The sequence below is a fragment of the Dromiciops gliroides genome, chromosome 2 (genome assembly GCF_019393635.1).
Source record: "Dromiciops gliroides isolate mDroGli1 chromosome 2, mDroGli1.pri, whole genome shotgun sequence".
NCBI lineage: Eukaryota > Metazoa > Chordata > Mammalia > Microbiotheria > Microbiotheriidae > Dromiciops > Dromiciops gliroides.
The window spans coordinates 49,963,238-49,978,988 of NC_057862.1; the positions used below are offsets into that span (position 1 = coordinate 49,963,238).

The 15,751-nt window shown below is 45.5% G+C and overlaps 1 protein-coding gene across 3 annotated transcripts in view; it reads right to left on the reverse strand.

Moving 5' to 3' along the window:
• The window catches only part of PTPN9 (protein tyrosine phosphatase non-receptor type 9), a 74,213-nt gene that overhangs the window by 38,216 nt on the left and 20,246 nt on the right, over positions 1-15,751 (reverse strand). For all 3 annotated transcript variants that reach the window (XM_043989325.1, XM_043989324.1, XM_043989326.1), the window contains exons 2-4: positions 8,677-8,820; positions 7,445-7,534; positions 6,120-6,244 (exon numbers count right to left, since the gene is read on the reverse strand). In XM_043989325.1, the coding sequence (XP_043845260.1) occupies positions 6,120-6,244; positions 7,445-7,534; positions 8,677-8,730 (269 nt within the window). In that variant the 5' untranslated portion in view covers positions 8,731-8,820. The remainder of the gene's footprint in view (positions 1-6,119; positions 6,245-7,444; positions 7,535-8,676; positions 8,821-15,751) is intronic.

A 15,751-nucleotide genomic window follows, 5' to 3' on the forward strand; every position in this document is an offset into this window, starting at 1 on the left:
TCCTGTTGAGTCAATGTCCTTGACACTGGACATCCATCACGAGGCATCTACAGAGTGTCACAAATGAAGAGCCCCCCATGCTGGCAGCTGGAGGGCCACCTGAGGGATTTTTCATTCGTATGATGCAGAGGAGGATCCTAATTCTAGTAATCCTGAAACAGAAGATTAGCCTTCCCCCTTATCTCATAGGTTTTTTGGTTTTGTTCTTGTTGTTGTTTTGGGGTTTTTTTGGTTGTTTTTGTTTTTGTTTGGGGCCATGAGGGTTAAGTGACTTGCCCAGGGTCATACAGCTAGTGTCAAGTGTCTGAGGCCAGATTTGAACTCGGGTCCTCCTGAATCCAGGTCCGTTGCTTTATCCATTGCACCACCTAGCTGCCCCATTTCATGGGTTTTTAATCCTCTAATATCTGAATGAAAAGGGGACAAATACCCCAGCTGCCTATAGATGACACACAAGTACACAAAGATACGTAAAGGGATATATATTGTCAGAAAGCAGAAATCTGTTGCTTTTAGCTCTGGGAGAAGGCTAAACAGTATGGTCCTGACTTCAGTCCCTCCCACACAAGCAGCATTGACAGTCCAATCCAAGCAGGTTGCTCACTGGGCTAAATCCACTCTCCTGAACATCTGAGCCAAATCCAGAATTCTACCTCAAAAGGAAGGCCAAAAGAACCCTTTATTGGGAACCAGGAGACTCAGGTTCAAGTCCCATCTTATGTACACTAGCTGTGTGACCTTAAGTCACTTATCCTCTGGGAACCTCAGTTTCCTCATGTACATAATGAGGAGCCAAGGCTAAAGTCTACAATTCTTAAATCTACAATACAAGTTTCTCCAAACCGTTTGGTTTCAAACTTCCCCTCTAGATATGTACTCCATTTAAAACACACACACACACACACACACACACACAGTCACACACACACACAGTCACACACACACACAGTCACACACACACACAGTCACACACACACACAGTCACACACACACACAGTCACACACACACACAGTCACACACACACACAGTCACACACACACACACAGTCCCATAGGCTAAACTGATTCAAGGGGACTTTAGCAGAGTTCTAGGAAGTCTGAGTCTAGGTACTTTCCATCCATCTATAAGCTCTTATATTCCCAAATTCAAAGTAACAGGAGAAACATCCTGGAATACAATATGGGAGGGGCAAAGGGGGTGGAAACACATACAGGACTGGGAGAAAGCAGAAAGTATAAAATCTAGGCAAGGATTTATACTGTTTCAGCTAAACTCCCTAGACCTACCCCAGCTGAGCTCTGCATAGAAACATTAAATAAATAACAATCCAAGAGAATGCTACCCTTTCCATTCCCAATAGCATAAACAATGAACTCCCGACTTCTGGTCCCTTGGTTACAAGGCATGGAATCACTAGTGGAAGGACGACCCTTCTCACTTATCATTCACTTAACCACCCAACACATTGAGCCAGCCCTTCCTATCCTCATGGCCCTAGGTTAGACACTGAGGCAAATACAAAGACCTATAAAACATGGGAGCTTACGACTTAGTTGGGGGAACCAGGGAGACAGAGAAAAGAGATTAAATAACATCACAAAGAAATGCATGGCCAATCAAATGGTATATGGTTGTAGGTATTGTAGGCTTCATGGATGTGGCTAAATTTGAACTAGACCTTGAACTTTAAGTGAAAGCCTGGAAGTAAAAATGTGTATGGCCTATTTTGGGGTGGCAGTGCACAAGCCCCTCAGGTTGGAAGGTGTTAAAGAAAAGTAGGGAGGGGACAGCTAGGTGGCACAGTGGATAAAGCACCAGCTCTGGATTCAGGAGTACCTGAGTTCAAATCTGGCCTCAGATACTTGATACTTACTAGCTGTGTGACCCTGGGCAAGTCACTTAACCCTCATTGCCCAGCAAAAAAAAAAAAAAAAAAAAAGTGGGGCAACTGAAGGCAAATTAACACAGAAGTCCCTGAATTCCAGGCAAAGGAGTAATAACTCAATCCTGTAGGTAATGGGCAGTCATTGAAGGTTTTAAAGCAGAAAAGTGACATAATGATAACAGCATTTTAGAACAATAAACAGGGTACAGGGGGGAAAGCATGGGACTTGAGGGGGTGGGCCTGATTAGCTGGGTGACTTTGGATAAGTCACTCTAACTTCTTTGGACCTCGGTTACCTAGCCAGCCTGTAATTTTCATGATTCCATTCAATCAATGAAATCATGAATACCCATCTGGAAAATGAAGCCCTATGTCATTATACAAAGTACCCAAATGCCCTGGGACAGATGCCAAAAACTCTCCAGTGTGCCTAGGGGAAGGACAAAATGCCACTTCTGTAAGAGAAGTGTGGAGTTGAAGCCCTTCAAAAGAAACACAGACATTTCAAGAGCGTGACTAGAAACAATTCAGGGAGGAAGAGCTGGGAAATTCCAAACCCCTGCTTTGAGAAAGAAAACGAGTCTAGAAGTACCATGCCATCCCACTAGCAACTTTCCAGGGGGAATACTGTACTTGTAGTCCAAACCCCTACCAATTAGACAGGAGCAACACCCTCCAAATGAGCCATGAAAATCACCAACAGGAAGGAAACAAGCCCTTACTAAGCACCTACTGTGTGCCAAGCATTTCACTAAGCACTTTACAAATATGATCTCATTGGCAGTGAAGGAACTCAAGTGTCCCCCTCATGTCGATAAGTAAATCACCCCCACCCCTCTAGTGAAACTGGCCTCTCCGAGGTCACCAGTGCCTTTCTGATGGCCAAAGACAATGGCCACACCCCATCTTCCTCCACTTCAGCAGCATGAGATGCCTTCCTCCCTTGACGTCAGTAACATTACTTTTTTTGGTTCCCTGTAGTTACTTCTCAGTCTCTTCCCATCCTTTCAATGTTTTCTACATGATCCCCCAGATAATTTTATCTACCCCCATGACTTTAACCAGCACCTCTAAGTAGATCTCTACGTGTAGGCCTTCGTTGTCTCTCCTAACTTTCAGATCCTCATTCCAGCTGCCCTTCAAACTCAGAGCATCCCAAACCAAAGTAACCACTTGATGATCCCCCAAACCTATCCCTCCTATGACTTCCCCATTTTTGGCACTGGCAACCATTCTCCAAGTGATCCAGACCCTAGCTCTCAGGATCCTATCCCCCTTCCTATCTCTCTTGCTGCCCTCCCTGTATCTGCTCTCACTAGTGTCCATCAGTCCTGGATACCCACCCTGTCGTTGGCACCCAGTCCCAGTGCCATCACCCCAGGTCAGCCTCTCAATAGTTCTCATCTAGAGCAATAGAACAGCCTCCTAAATGGTTCTTTCAGCTCCCTCCAGTTTTAATGTGTGCCAATCCATATGACCCAATACTACCAGAACTTTCCTAACAGCTCTGACTGTGCTATCCCCCCAAAACTTTCAATGCGGCTCACCATCTTCTAACTAACTTCCTAGACCCTTAGGCTGTCATTCAAGACCCTCCAAGATCTGAGCCTGATGGACTTATGGTCTCATTCCCAATACTTCCCTTCATGAACTTTATACTCCAACCAAAGAGGACCCAAACATGTTGTCCTCTGCTTTGCCACCTTTATCCTTGTTCCTCTCATCTGAAAGATCACACTCTTGTAACCATCAAAATCCAAACCATCCTTCAAGGTCTCACTCAAATAACTCTTCCATCAAACCTTCTTTTATGCCTCCTTCACCCTACTCTAGCATCTGATTTTTCCCTCCTCCGAATTCCCATAGAATTTTATTTGTACCTCTCTAATGGAATTGATTTCATTCTATGCCATGTACCTCTTCTTGACTATATCCCTGAAAGGTCCTTGAAGGCAGGGAACATCTCTTATTCACTTGTGTGCTCCCCCAAGGGCATCATATACAGTGAGAGATAAAGGAAGGAACAGAGAGACTAAACCATGTTCTAAGCCTACTCCATCCTCAGCATCTCTGAGCTTGACTGTGTCTCAGCCCACTTGGCCATTCTGAAGAGAAAGGGCCACCAGATGTTGTTAACAACAGCAATCACACAAATGCACATTGAAGTTTTTGCACGTGCAGGTGCAGACACCTAGCACTTCTGTCTCCTTTCCCCAGCTATGAGGAACTTTTTGGTGGCTTTCTTCATCTTCTACTCCTTGCCCAACACAGTACCCAGCCCCATATGGAGGTCTAATGCTGAAATGAATGGAATTTTTAGAAATAAAACTGTCCTGAGAGACTAGTACCAGAAATGAGAAGACCTGGAATTTGCATCATCATAATTTAATGAACAGGGTGTTGAACTCACTAACCAGGAAAACAGAAAACATGACCTATTTGAAAAAAGAGGCCTGTATCCTCACACCAGCTGAATCACTGATGCATGCTGAATCCTCTGCTAAGTTACCTCACCCCTCTCCGGGCCTCAAAATGTTATTCTGAAGGTCAAGTGAGATGGGAAAGCACTTTGGAAAAAAATGTTAAGTATTGTACAAATGCAAGGTAGTATCCATATTACTCAATCAACGAAGATATTTGACCTTCTGGCTAGTTCTCCAAAAGCAGAGTGTTAACCCAAGGTTAATGTTGCCAATGTGATGACCATCCATGGTAGAGAAAGGGTGACTTGTATGGAGGGCCACCCAAACAAGGTACAGAATCCTCTGTCTAAACACCTCTGAGTAAACAGAGGCAGGAGGATGAGAAACCAACACTTGTGTGTGTGTGTCTACTTCCCCATATTTAGAATCTAAAGAAACTAGGAAATTGTCCAGGGGAAGGGTTCTTAACCTAACGTTTGTGAACTTGGTTTTCTGGGTTTGGTTTTGGGTTTTTTTGTGTTTTTTTTTAAACACCATTCTGATAACTGGGTTTCAACATAATTAGTGTTCCCAGTATTCTTAAATATTTTACTTTGTGGTTTAAAGAACATAATTCTGAGAAGGGGCCCATAGGCTTCCTTCCCCAGGCTGCCACCAAAGGGGCTCATGACACAAGAAAGGTTTTTAAGAACTCCTGACCTAGGACAACTCTCAAATTAAGGAGATGAGGCCCAGGAGACCTAGGCTCAGGTGACCCTGATGGGCAGCAGCCGAGATGGACTAAAACCTAGACTCCTTCAATCTCCATCTAGTGCCCTCCCTACCAAAGACTGCTGTTACAGAACCAGGTGATAATTAGAACCTTTAATAGAACCTGGAGAATAAAGACATAGAATTCCACCCACATCAGTGGGGCTTAAGTTAAGACTTCAAGCAACTGTGAAGGCAGACTGTAGCACATGTCTTACACAGTTCCTAGTACATGACTGGGCAGATAGAATGAAATAATCTCAAGAGTTGGAGGGGACCTCAGGGGCCAACTAGCCCAACCCACATATGAACAGGTAACCCCTCTACAAGAACCTCAAAGACTCCGGTACTGGGAACTCACTACTTCAAACAGGTCTATTCACTTTTGGACAGCTCTAAGCATTGGTAATTTTTTCCTTAAGTTGAGCTAAAATCCACCTCTCTGTATCCTCCATCCATTGCTGAGAGTTCTAATTTGTGCCAACCAACAAATCAAGCCTAGCCTTTTGGATGTTTCACAACAGCTATCGTGGTCCCTTCAAGTTTTCTTTCCTTGGCTCCTCTGATAGCTCCTCACATACGGTGGTGGCGAATAGCCCTCATCATTAATAATGGCCGGCTGCCTAGGTTTTTCCCTAGAATCAAATTCAGGGATCCAAAAGTGCTGTGACAAAGACAGAGTATGGAGGGTCTAGAGCCTCTTTGGCTCTGGACACTACCCTTTTATTATGGTATCAAAGGCAGCTTTAGCTTTTGTAGATATCCCGCCACATTACTGACTCAGGTTTGGTTTTCAGTTCTCTGCCTCACCATGATCTCTTTCACAAGAATTATTGCTTAGTTAAGTCTCCATCTTGTACCTGTACAGGTGATTTTTCTTTAACCCAATTATAGGAGTTTACATTTACCCTTATTAAATAACATCTTAGATTCAAGCCCACTGTTTTATTCTGTTTTATTTACAGTTGCTAGTGATAACTGTTGAAGGGAATTAAATTAAGGACTTGCCAGCAATTAGCAGTAGTCAGTAGATATGGACAGATTTCCCCCAAGGGCTCACCTATCCATTGCTCTATCCAGCAAGTAAAACAGAGCCTGGAGCACCACATGTTGGGAGGACTTGTGGGGATGATGTAACTTGGCCGTGAAAAGAGCGATGGAGGCTCCAGAGGGATCCCGTGTGTTCTGGAAGGAAAAGGGAAGAAATGCTAAGGAGTTCAATTAGGGCACCACAAAAGTCATTATGAGGGTGTGAGAAATAATGATTAATAATCAATACCTTGGGGGATTTTGTGCTCCCCCCTTCTTTCTAAGTCCTTCAGGTTTTTTTCTGAAGGACTTTGCTGATGAGATTTAACCTGCACCAAACCACCCACAGGTGGAAACTATTGTGCTCTGATCAGCTTGGTGTAGTCTGCATTCTCTCTCAGATGTCTCTGAGCAAGATTTGAGTAACCTAAGTCATGTATCCCCAGATTTCATTTTAATCTAACATACCTTCAATCATGCCAACCAATTGGATTTGATTACTCCATGATAGACCTCTTACAGTTAGAAGGGTATATATGCTGTGACCTCACCACCATTAGGGGTCTTTGGCCCAAGAGAGATGGCCACTGACCATCTTTTTATTAATAACCTGACAGCTTATTAACACAAATTATTAAATTACTTAGAAGCTTGTCTCCCATATTTTTAATTGTCACAAGGGCTCATTCTGGAGAGATTCTGGCCAAATGTCCCACCTTGACCTATAGCGACTTCTTCAAAAAGAAGTTAAACTGTTTCCTATAACATCTCTTCAGTGTGGGGCAGGTCTGTCTGTCCTATGCTGCTCACCTGACGGACGCTACACCACCACATTTTTTTTTTGCCAGTTTGCTTCTGCCCTTGACAGGGGTCACAGATCTGCCCTCAATATGTCTCTTCACCGCCCCCCCCAAAGTAGAACAGGAAGGAAAGGGACACTACAGCACAATCACAGAGCAGGACCCCACAGGTTTGTAACAAGTCTGAGACCCCATCTCCCTGAGCCGGAAGATATCTCTGCCCAAAGGGGCAGGGCATAGCTAGCACAATCTGCCTTAGAAATAAGCACCATCTGGCTTCATGGGGAACTAGCGGCCTTAACAAGTGACCACAGCTGGAGGTGGGGTAAGAGAACTGGCACACTTTGCTGGCCACTCCCCCAGCAGGCTGAATGGCTCTACTGTCTTCTCCAGGTCAGGGCACCCTCAATGAATCACCTGTGTCGGACTGTGTGGCAGCTTCTAACTCCACTGCTAACACTAGACTCAGGATAAAAACCCTGGATGCCAAACCAGGAGGGCAGAAGCAGAACCCTGGGGAGCAAGTGAGCCAGACACCAGTGACCCCAACACTCACCAGGATAGTGAACTTCCCACTGAGGATTTCTGAACGGAGAGGATCCTCATGAGGCCTCAGCTTGACGATTCCTTCTTTCCGTCGCATTTCCTAAAGAGGAAGCACAACACACTGAGCACATCTGATAGTTAAATATATTCATAATGATTTCTCTAGTTAGCTGCTTATTAAATTGCCTTCCTGCTAGGCAAGATTGATGAGTGGCCCAATGCCATCTCAGGAAATGAAGTGGCCTTGGCCAAATTAGCAAGAATCCTAGCACTCCATATTCTAAGGGACGTCCAAGGCCACTGGAAGGTTGGCAGAACCTCTTTTGCACTGAGTTTTCCAATGGGCAATGAGGTGCTGTGGCCCTTCCTCACCCTAACCACCATGCCCAGAAAGCCTTGGGGTATCCTACTAGGGCAACAGGCTGACCTATAAGTCTGTATAGGTGTTTCTAAGCCTTGAGCCAATTCTGACAAAGGCAAAAATCCCCCTGAATTCAGCAAACATTTTGGGCACCTTGCCAGAATACTTTTCTAACCCCAGAGTGACAGTCTGTTTCCCTGAAGGGGATTTCCTTTGGAAATTATATTTGGGGGGGGGAAGGGGGAGGGGGAACCAGACCTGGGAAAGGGAGACTCTGAAAGAATGAAGTAAAATTCCTTTTTCTGGGGGTGAGGGATGTGGGGGGATGGGGTAGCTCTACCAGCACCCCAGGGGCAAGGTCAGCATCTTCTAAAAACAGATTCTAGTTACCTAAGACGCTGTTGAAGCAGCAGTCATTTCCAAGGCATGCCCTGGCAGTGCCAAGGCAATGATTTGGACTAGAGCAAGTGTCCTCACCACCTTCTGATTCCCTATTAAGACAGGCATTCACCTGACGGAAGGCAGATTTCCAAAAGGCCCCACTGCTAGAAGAACTCCTAATAAGTCATACAAGCAGAGGGTAGGTGAACCCACCCAAAGATCAGCAGGAAAGGTCAGAGGGTTAGCCATCTACCAGAAGACTGGAGATGGTACCAGTTAACCTCCTTGGTCCAAAAGAGGCTCCATTTTCCTATAGCCTCACTTTCCAAACCAGCCGATCATTTAGGCAAAAAACCAAATAGCACAACCCCCTCCCCATAAAAGATACTCAGCACTGCCCAGGAGGACATGGGGCCAACTTGGCTAAGCTGTATCCACCCCACACCCAGTTCTGCAACAGCTCAGTCCACTAGGTTCAAGTTAAATCCACAAGCACATACCCTGTAGGCATGGAACAATTCAATAGCCCGGAGGACATCAAACTTTCTGGCCATGAGGAACCTGACAGCAAGATTCCAAGAGAGTGGAGACACATTGTACTGAACTGTCCACTTGTTAATCTCCTCCAGAAACTGCTTGGTGGCCTGTTTGACAGAGAAAGAGAACAAGAGACAAGGAGTTTAAAAAAAAAGGGGGGGGGGTATTTGTGTTAAAAAAAAAAAGGAAAAAAAACACCAAACTCTTGTCCTCCTCTGTCCCAATCAGATAAGAAAGTGAGAAAGTCAAGCCCCAAGACCTCCATTAGGAGATGGAGAAATCACATGGATGGGAACTGTCAGCTGCCCGCAAGAAGGCAAAATTCAGGGCTGCTCAGGAGGTCAGAAGCCAGGACCAGGTTCATAGACCAAGGTGGGGCTGATGATGGATGGGGAAAGAACCAAGTGGGAGACCCAGGCTCCCAAAGGAGATGCAAATTAATGGCTCAAAGAAGAACAGAAGAAGAGGGAAAATGAGGGCAGCTGGACCCCGAGGAGCCAGGACAGGGGCACAGTCCAACAGTCTCAGCTTCCCCTTTGGCCCCAGTAGCCAATGAACCAATACGTCAATGAGAGTCATGGAGAACAGTGGGGCCTTTGGGAAGGCCAGAGCAGCGTCAAAGGCCAGTACCTTCCCTTCCCTTTCTAACTGACCCAATGAGACCTTGCTGCTGGGAAATCCACCAGCAGCGTGTCTGTCACTCATTGTCTGTTCGTGCATCTGTATCTCTCACACACTCTCACACACTGAGGTGGGGAGCAAACCACCACCAGCACACTGGCTTGATTTGGGGGGTGGGGGTACAGTCCATCTTGGGGGAGGGTTATAAGGTTGCACATCCAGGGCCCCATTCCAATTCAGCAGTAAATCTCTGAAGTGTCAGTGTATGAGACACTCCGCTTACAGGCATTTAGAACTTTTCCTACAACTCAGTTACAGAGCACTTTCTTCACAGTATCTGGAAGAGGCAGAAAGTACGAGTACCATCCCCACCCCTACCTACTCCCACACACTCGTGTGTGGGTAGGGTGGATGAGTAGGGATGAGGCTGTTTCTCATCTGGAATATTCGGAGGGAAGGGGATCTTGAGGGCAAAACCTGTATTTTCCTGTTAGGATCACAGATTTCCCATTAGGATCACAGATTTAGAGCTCAAAGGAACCTATTCTTTTTAGTCAGAGGAAGAAGCTGAGACAGGCAGAGGGTAAGTGACTTTTCCAGGGTCACATAGCCAGTAGGTCTCTGAGGCAGGATTTGAACTCGGATCTTCGGGACTCTAGGTCCAGCTCTCCAAGCACTGTGGTGCCCACTAATGGCTAGATGTGTGCTTGAGTAGATTCTTGCTTAGGTAAGAGCTGAGTAGATAGCCCCCAAGGGTCTTTCCATTCTGGGATAGTTAATATTTTACAATACTTTCCCCCCATTTTCTGCGTACCATCAATGCCCATTCCCGCTTGGTGATGCCCACCCCACCTCTTCTATCCCACTGTTAGGTTCTGTGCCATTCTCTGTGTTTGCACATCCAGTTCCTAGCACAAGGCCTCACCCATAGGAGAACCTTCCTACACATTTCTTAAACCACATTCCCGATGCTGCCCCTTCTCATCAGAAGGCAGCCTGTTCCCTGTGGGGGCCAGCCAGCAAGCATGTGGGCCCACCAGTGAGTCCAGCCCCCAAGCTCTGGGCACCTCCATGGTTTCATTCCCATCTGGTGGGGATGAGGAAGGCTTCACAAGAAACCTCTTCAGGAATGGGAGCTGAAGCATCATCAGTGAAGGTATCACCACCTATTCCCATCAGACCCCCAGATGAGCTGAGGTTCAGAGACAGCCACAGAGCTGCCAAGTGTTTGCCTGTCTCTCCAAATGATGGAGATAGGGAAGGGAAAGAGGAAAAATGGCAGTGACCTCGAGTGCCGGGAAAACTTCACCCCCAGGGCACCTGAAGGGGTTCCATGATATTAAACGAGAGTAATGAACTTCCGCTGATACCAAGCCTTACAAGATGATTTTGTCCTCACAACCCTGCAGGAGAGGTAGGCTAAGGACTCTTACCCCCACTTGACCGAGGAGAACATTGAGGCAGAGGTGACCCAGGCTTCCACCACACTCTAGCCTACACTCAAAGCCAACCAGAGTCATAGGAGAGCCGGATGTAAAACACTGAGTGTTCCCCACTGCTCTGGGCAAGTGAGAGGTGAGATGGGGGAAGAGGACCTGGCTCCCAGGGTATCCCAAATGAGGCAAACTGCATCCCAGCAGACTTCAGAATGCAAGAGACCAGCACAAAGAACTGGGTCGTAAAGCACTGAGAGAGCTGAGAAAGAGAGGTGCCCAGGAAGAGCTTGTCATTGGCCCGAGGACCAGCTAAGACGAACGAAGAGAAATGGGCCTCGGAAAAGACAGCAGGGCTAAACCTTGGACAGTCCCCAAGAAGATCGTGCCCACATCAGAGTGAGGGCACGTGGTAAGGGGGGGGAAAGCCATGGGTGCAGCAGCTGGGCCAGAAGCCCCGTCCTCGATGGTCTTCACTCATCTAACAGAAACCCCATCCGGGTGGGACCTCTTATTAGAGCCAAGGCAAACCCTTTCAGCAAACCCCAGCAAAAATAATAAATAAATCTACTGATGATATGCAGGAGAGGGTCCTGCCCTTCACTCCTCCTCCAAAGCGAGCTGGGACTTCCATCTTTTCCAATTCAATTTCTCCTAGGGTCACCATGTCCTGCAGCTCCACAGAGCAAGGGCCTCAAGCTGACCTCTGGCCCCTGCTGGCCAGGATGTTATTCTTGGCTTGGAGCACGGGAACAATTCCTTCTGGTTTGGCCTGCCTGCCCAAGCCCCAAGAGTCTGTTCTGTACTGTAAACAGCAGTGGGATATTTACAGACACAACAAGTACACAGACACCACCTGGCCTGATCCAGCCCTGACAGAAGGAACCTCAGGTTCTCCCCCTTCTATATTTTCTTTCCCTTGTGGGGCTTGGGCTCTGGGGAAGAACCAAGGGCCAATTACATCATTATTAGTAGGCCAGGCTTAATGGCATGGTAGAAAGTGTTGGACCCAGAGCCAGAAAGACTTGAGTTCAAATCCACACTTAGCTGTGAGACCCTGGGCAAATCACTTAACGCTCTCAGTCTGTTTCCTCATCTGTAAGACAGAAATAATGATAGCACCTACCTCCCAAGTTTGATGTAAGAATGAAATGAGAAAATATTGGTAAAGTGCTTAGTAAACAGACCTTAAAGTTCTCTAAGAAAGTGCTAGCTACCAACAACCCAGTAAGTTAGGTGCTATTATCCTCATTTTGCAGGTGAGGAAACTGAGGCAAGCAGTTGAAGGGACCTGCCTGGGGTCACACAGCTAGTAAGTGTCTGAAGTGGAATTTGAACTCAGGTTCTTTCTGATTGCCAGTCTAACACTCTATCCACTATACCACCTACCTGTTGTGAGGATCAGATGAGATCATACATATAAACTTTATAAGCCTTAAAGCAATATGCAAATGTGCACTATTAATCCCTGTGCCCTCTCAGCAATGCACCAATCCAATTGAGTACAACTGATTGCCAGCCCTATGGTTTCACTGAGCTACCGGAATGACCCATCCTAGCACTCAGCCACTGACCTCTGAGGACTGCCCAGTTCTCTGGAATGGATCACTGGGATTTTGAAGCTAACGGCTACTGTTTCCCTTAGCAAAAGGCTTTCTCCCCACCCCAAGGACAATGACTTCCATCCAGTCTGGGCTTCTCAGTGATTCATCACCAAATGCTGTCTGGGATACAGTCCTTGTCAGCCACTCTTATAAGTGCAGCAACTATCCAGCCTGAAACACAGATAATCGAGGTGGACTCGGAACGGAAAGGAGGCTTCAGGACATCGAGCCCAACTCCCAAACTTTATAAATAAGGAAACCGAGGCCCCCAAGACAGAAGAGACTTGCCCAAGTTACACCAGCAGTGAGCAGCAGAGCCAAGATTTGAACCTGGCCATTGGACTCTCGAGTGGGCACCATTCTTTACCACATGACTCCATCTGAATGAAATAGAATGACACATCCAAGCTACTTAGAGTAGAAAGAATCTGGGCCCTTACTGTAAGTGGTCTAACTACTACGAGAATTTGATTACTATCCCATGCAAAGGGATCTCATTACTGGAAGTACCAGAGAGGTTTCATAATAGTGTAGTCCCACATCTATGGGCATTCAGTGACTTGCTGGTGGGTCCAGGGGAACTTGGGCTGGTCCTCACTTAGAGGGGCTTCCATTAATTTAGGTCTCCTATCAGTCTTTCCCTGTCAAACACCTAAGTTTTCAACTGCAATCGATTCACACTAAACTCTTCTCTTAAATTGGCACCTTTTTGACTACCTCACAGTTGTCGGTAAAATCTGGCCTTGTTTTACCTGCAGACACTCTGGCCTATTCAGCAACATAGACTTAAATTCTCTAGGTCCCAATCTGCACGTCCTTATTTGTGCAATAAAACGACAAATATCCTTTTCCGCTATTAGTTTGAGAATGGACCAGCAGCTCCAGAAAAGTAACTCTCTCTTCCTGATACCAAGTATTCCCCCAGTAGCATGAAACTAACTAGAGACCACACAGCAGTAAGACTGTATACAACCTCAATTAAAACTCAATATCCTGAATTTATAAAATCAAGGAAGTGACTTGATACATCGGAGCTAAAATTAGCATCTGCAGAATTACCAGGTGGTCTAAGCAGGCTCTGTATTTTGGCAATTATACACTTCCCCACACATTTACTTGTGTGTCTACCCCTTTGTTTCTTAATTTTCAATTTGGTCGAGCTTCTTTTGTCTCTTCATCCCTTTAGTACAGACCAACTTGCTGATTTCTTTCTTTCTTTTTTGTTTTTGTTTTTTTTTTTGGTGAGGCAATTGGGGTTAAGTGACTTGCCCAGGGTCACACAGCTAGTTAAGTGTTAAGTGTCTGAGGCCAGATTTGAACTCAGGTCCTTCTGACTCCAGGGCTGGTGTTCTATCCATTGTGCCACCTGGCTGCCCCTACCTGCTGATTTCTAAAGCCAGCACCAGCCACAGATACTAGGAAGGAGAACCCGAGCAAAGAGAAGTAAAGGAGCCAGCTATAAAGACTGGGAAAGGAGGAGAAGGAAGAGGAAGACTACAAAAGTATAAGAAAGAAGGAAGGAGGTCAAGATTACTTTCTCTTTTTTTTAACCCTCAATTTTTTTTGGTTTTTTTTTTCCAATTACATGTAAAAAAATGTTTTAACACATAAAAAAATTAAAGTTTCGAATTCTCCTTCCCCCTCTTCTTCCTCTTCTCTCTTCCTGAGAAGGCAAAAATTTGATATAGATTATACATGTGGTGTCATGTAAAACATTTCCATATTGGTCGTGTTGCAAAAGAAAAGTCAAAAAAAGCAAAATAAAGCAAGTAAAAAAAAATAAACCATATGCTTTGATAGGCAGACTCCATCAGTTCTTTCTCTGGAGGTGCATAGCATTTTTCAGCATAGGCCCTTCAGAATTGTGTTGGATCATTGTATTGCTAAGAATAGCTAAGTCATTCATAGTTGATCACTGTTACGATATTGTTGTTATTGTGTACAATGTTCTCCTGGCTCTGTTTACTTCACTTTGCATCAGTTCATGTCAGTCTTTTCCAGGTTTTTCTGAAACTGTCCTGCTCATCATTTCTTTTTTTTTTTTTTTTTTGGGGGGGGGTGAGGCAATTGAGGTTAAGTGACTTGCCCAAGGTCACACAGCTAGTATGTGTCAAGTGTCTGAGGCCGTATTTGAACTCAGGTCTTCCTGACTCCAAGGCCGGTGCTCTATCCACTGCGTCACCTGGCTGCCCCCTGATCATCATTTCTTACAGCACAACAGTACTCCATCACAATCCTAAACCACAACTTATTCTGCCATTCCCCAACTGATGGGCATCCCCACAATTTCCAATTCTTTGCTATCACAAAAATCTGCTATAGCTATATAACCTATTATATCTGATTGTTTCCTCCCTCTTCTCCTCCCTCCCTGATGAGTAAAGGAAGGATAGAATTTGGACCTCAAAACTTTAAATGAAAATGTTTATACAAAAAATTTGAATAGTAGGTACATGCCTACTGAAAACACAGTACCTTGAGTTATGACTAAGATGTATCAGAGGAAAAGACTGTTGTGGGCTTAAAATGGAAGTGTGCTTTGTATGAGATTTTGTCAAGTATGTGAATAGGCTATTCCTGGGGTATGGAGATATTGTAAATCTCTAAAGTGAGGAAAGCTAAATAAAAAAATCAGGGTGGGGGGGAAGAACGAGAGCGAGAGCGAGAGCACTGCTATAAATATTTTTGCCATGTGGGTTCTTGTCCTTTTTCTTTGATCTCTTTGTGATACAGAGTATCGGTATTGCTGGGTCAAGGGGTATGCACAGTTTGGTTGTCCTTTGGGCCTAGTTCCAAACTGCTCTCCAGAATGGTTGGATCAGTTCACAACTCCACCAACAGTCAAGCTTGCTTTCTCACAAGTGGGGTGCCAGCATTAGCAAATATAGAAATGTGGAGGAAAGAGTGGGAAGAGTTATCATCAGATGACCCCCTCCCTCTCCTCTGAAAGGGGAAAAGGAGGGTGGAGCACACAAAGGTACATAGAGTCTGGTGTAGAAATGTGCCCATCTAACTAAACAAGGGGGTTATTGGGCTGGGAGGGAGAATACAAGCAAAACAAACGTCCTTATCACAAAGGGTGGGGGGGATAGAAGGAGGAAGAAAAATAGGATCTTGGCCAACAGGCTAAACAAACCATAGTGCATCAATGTGACAAATCTGACAAAAGAAATGATGTCAGAGGTTCCTGGGTAGTAGGAACTGACGCAAAGGAGGGCAGAACCATGAGAACAATTTACACAAGGACAACAATGCTGTAAAGAAAAAACAGCTTTGAGGGGCTTACAGCCTATGATGAAAGCAATCACCAACCACATCCTGCCCTCTCGGAAGGGCCTTTGGTGAAGGATATCACCCATCTCCTAAGAAGCAAGGGATGG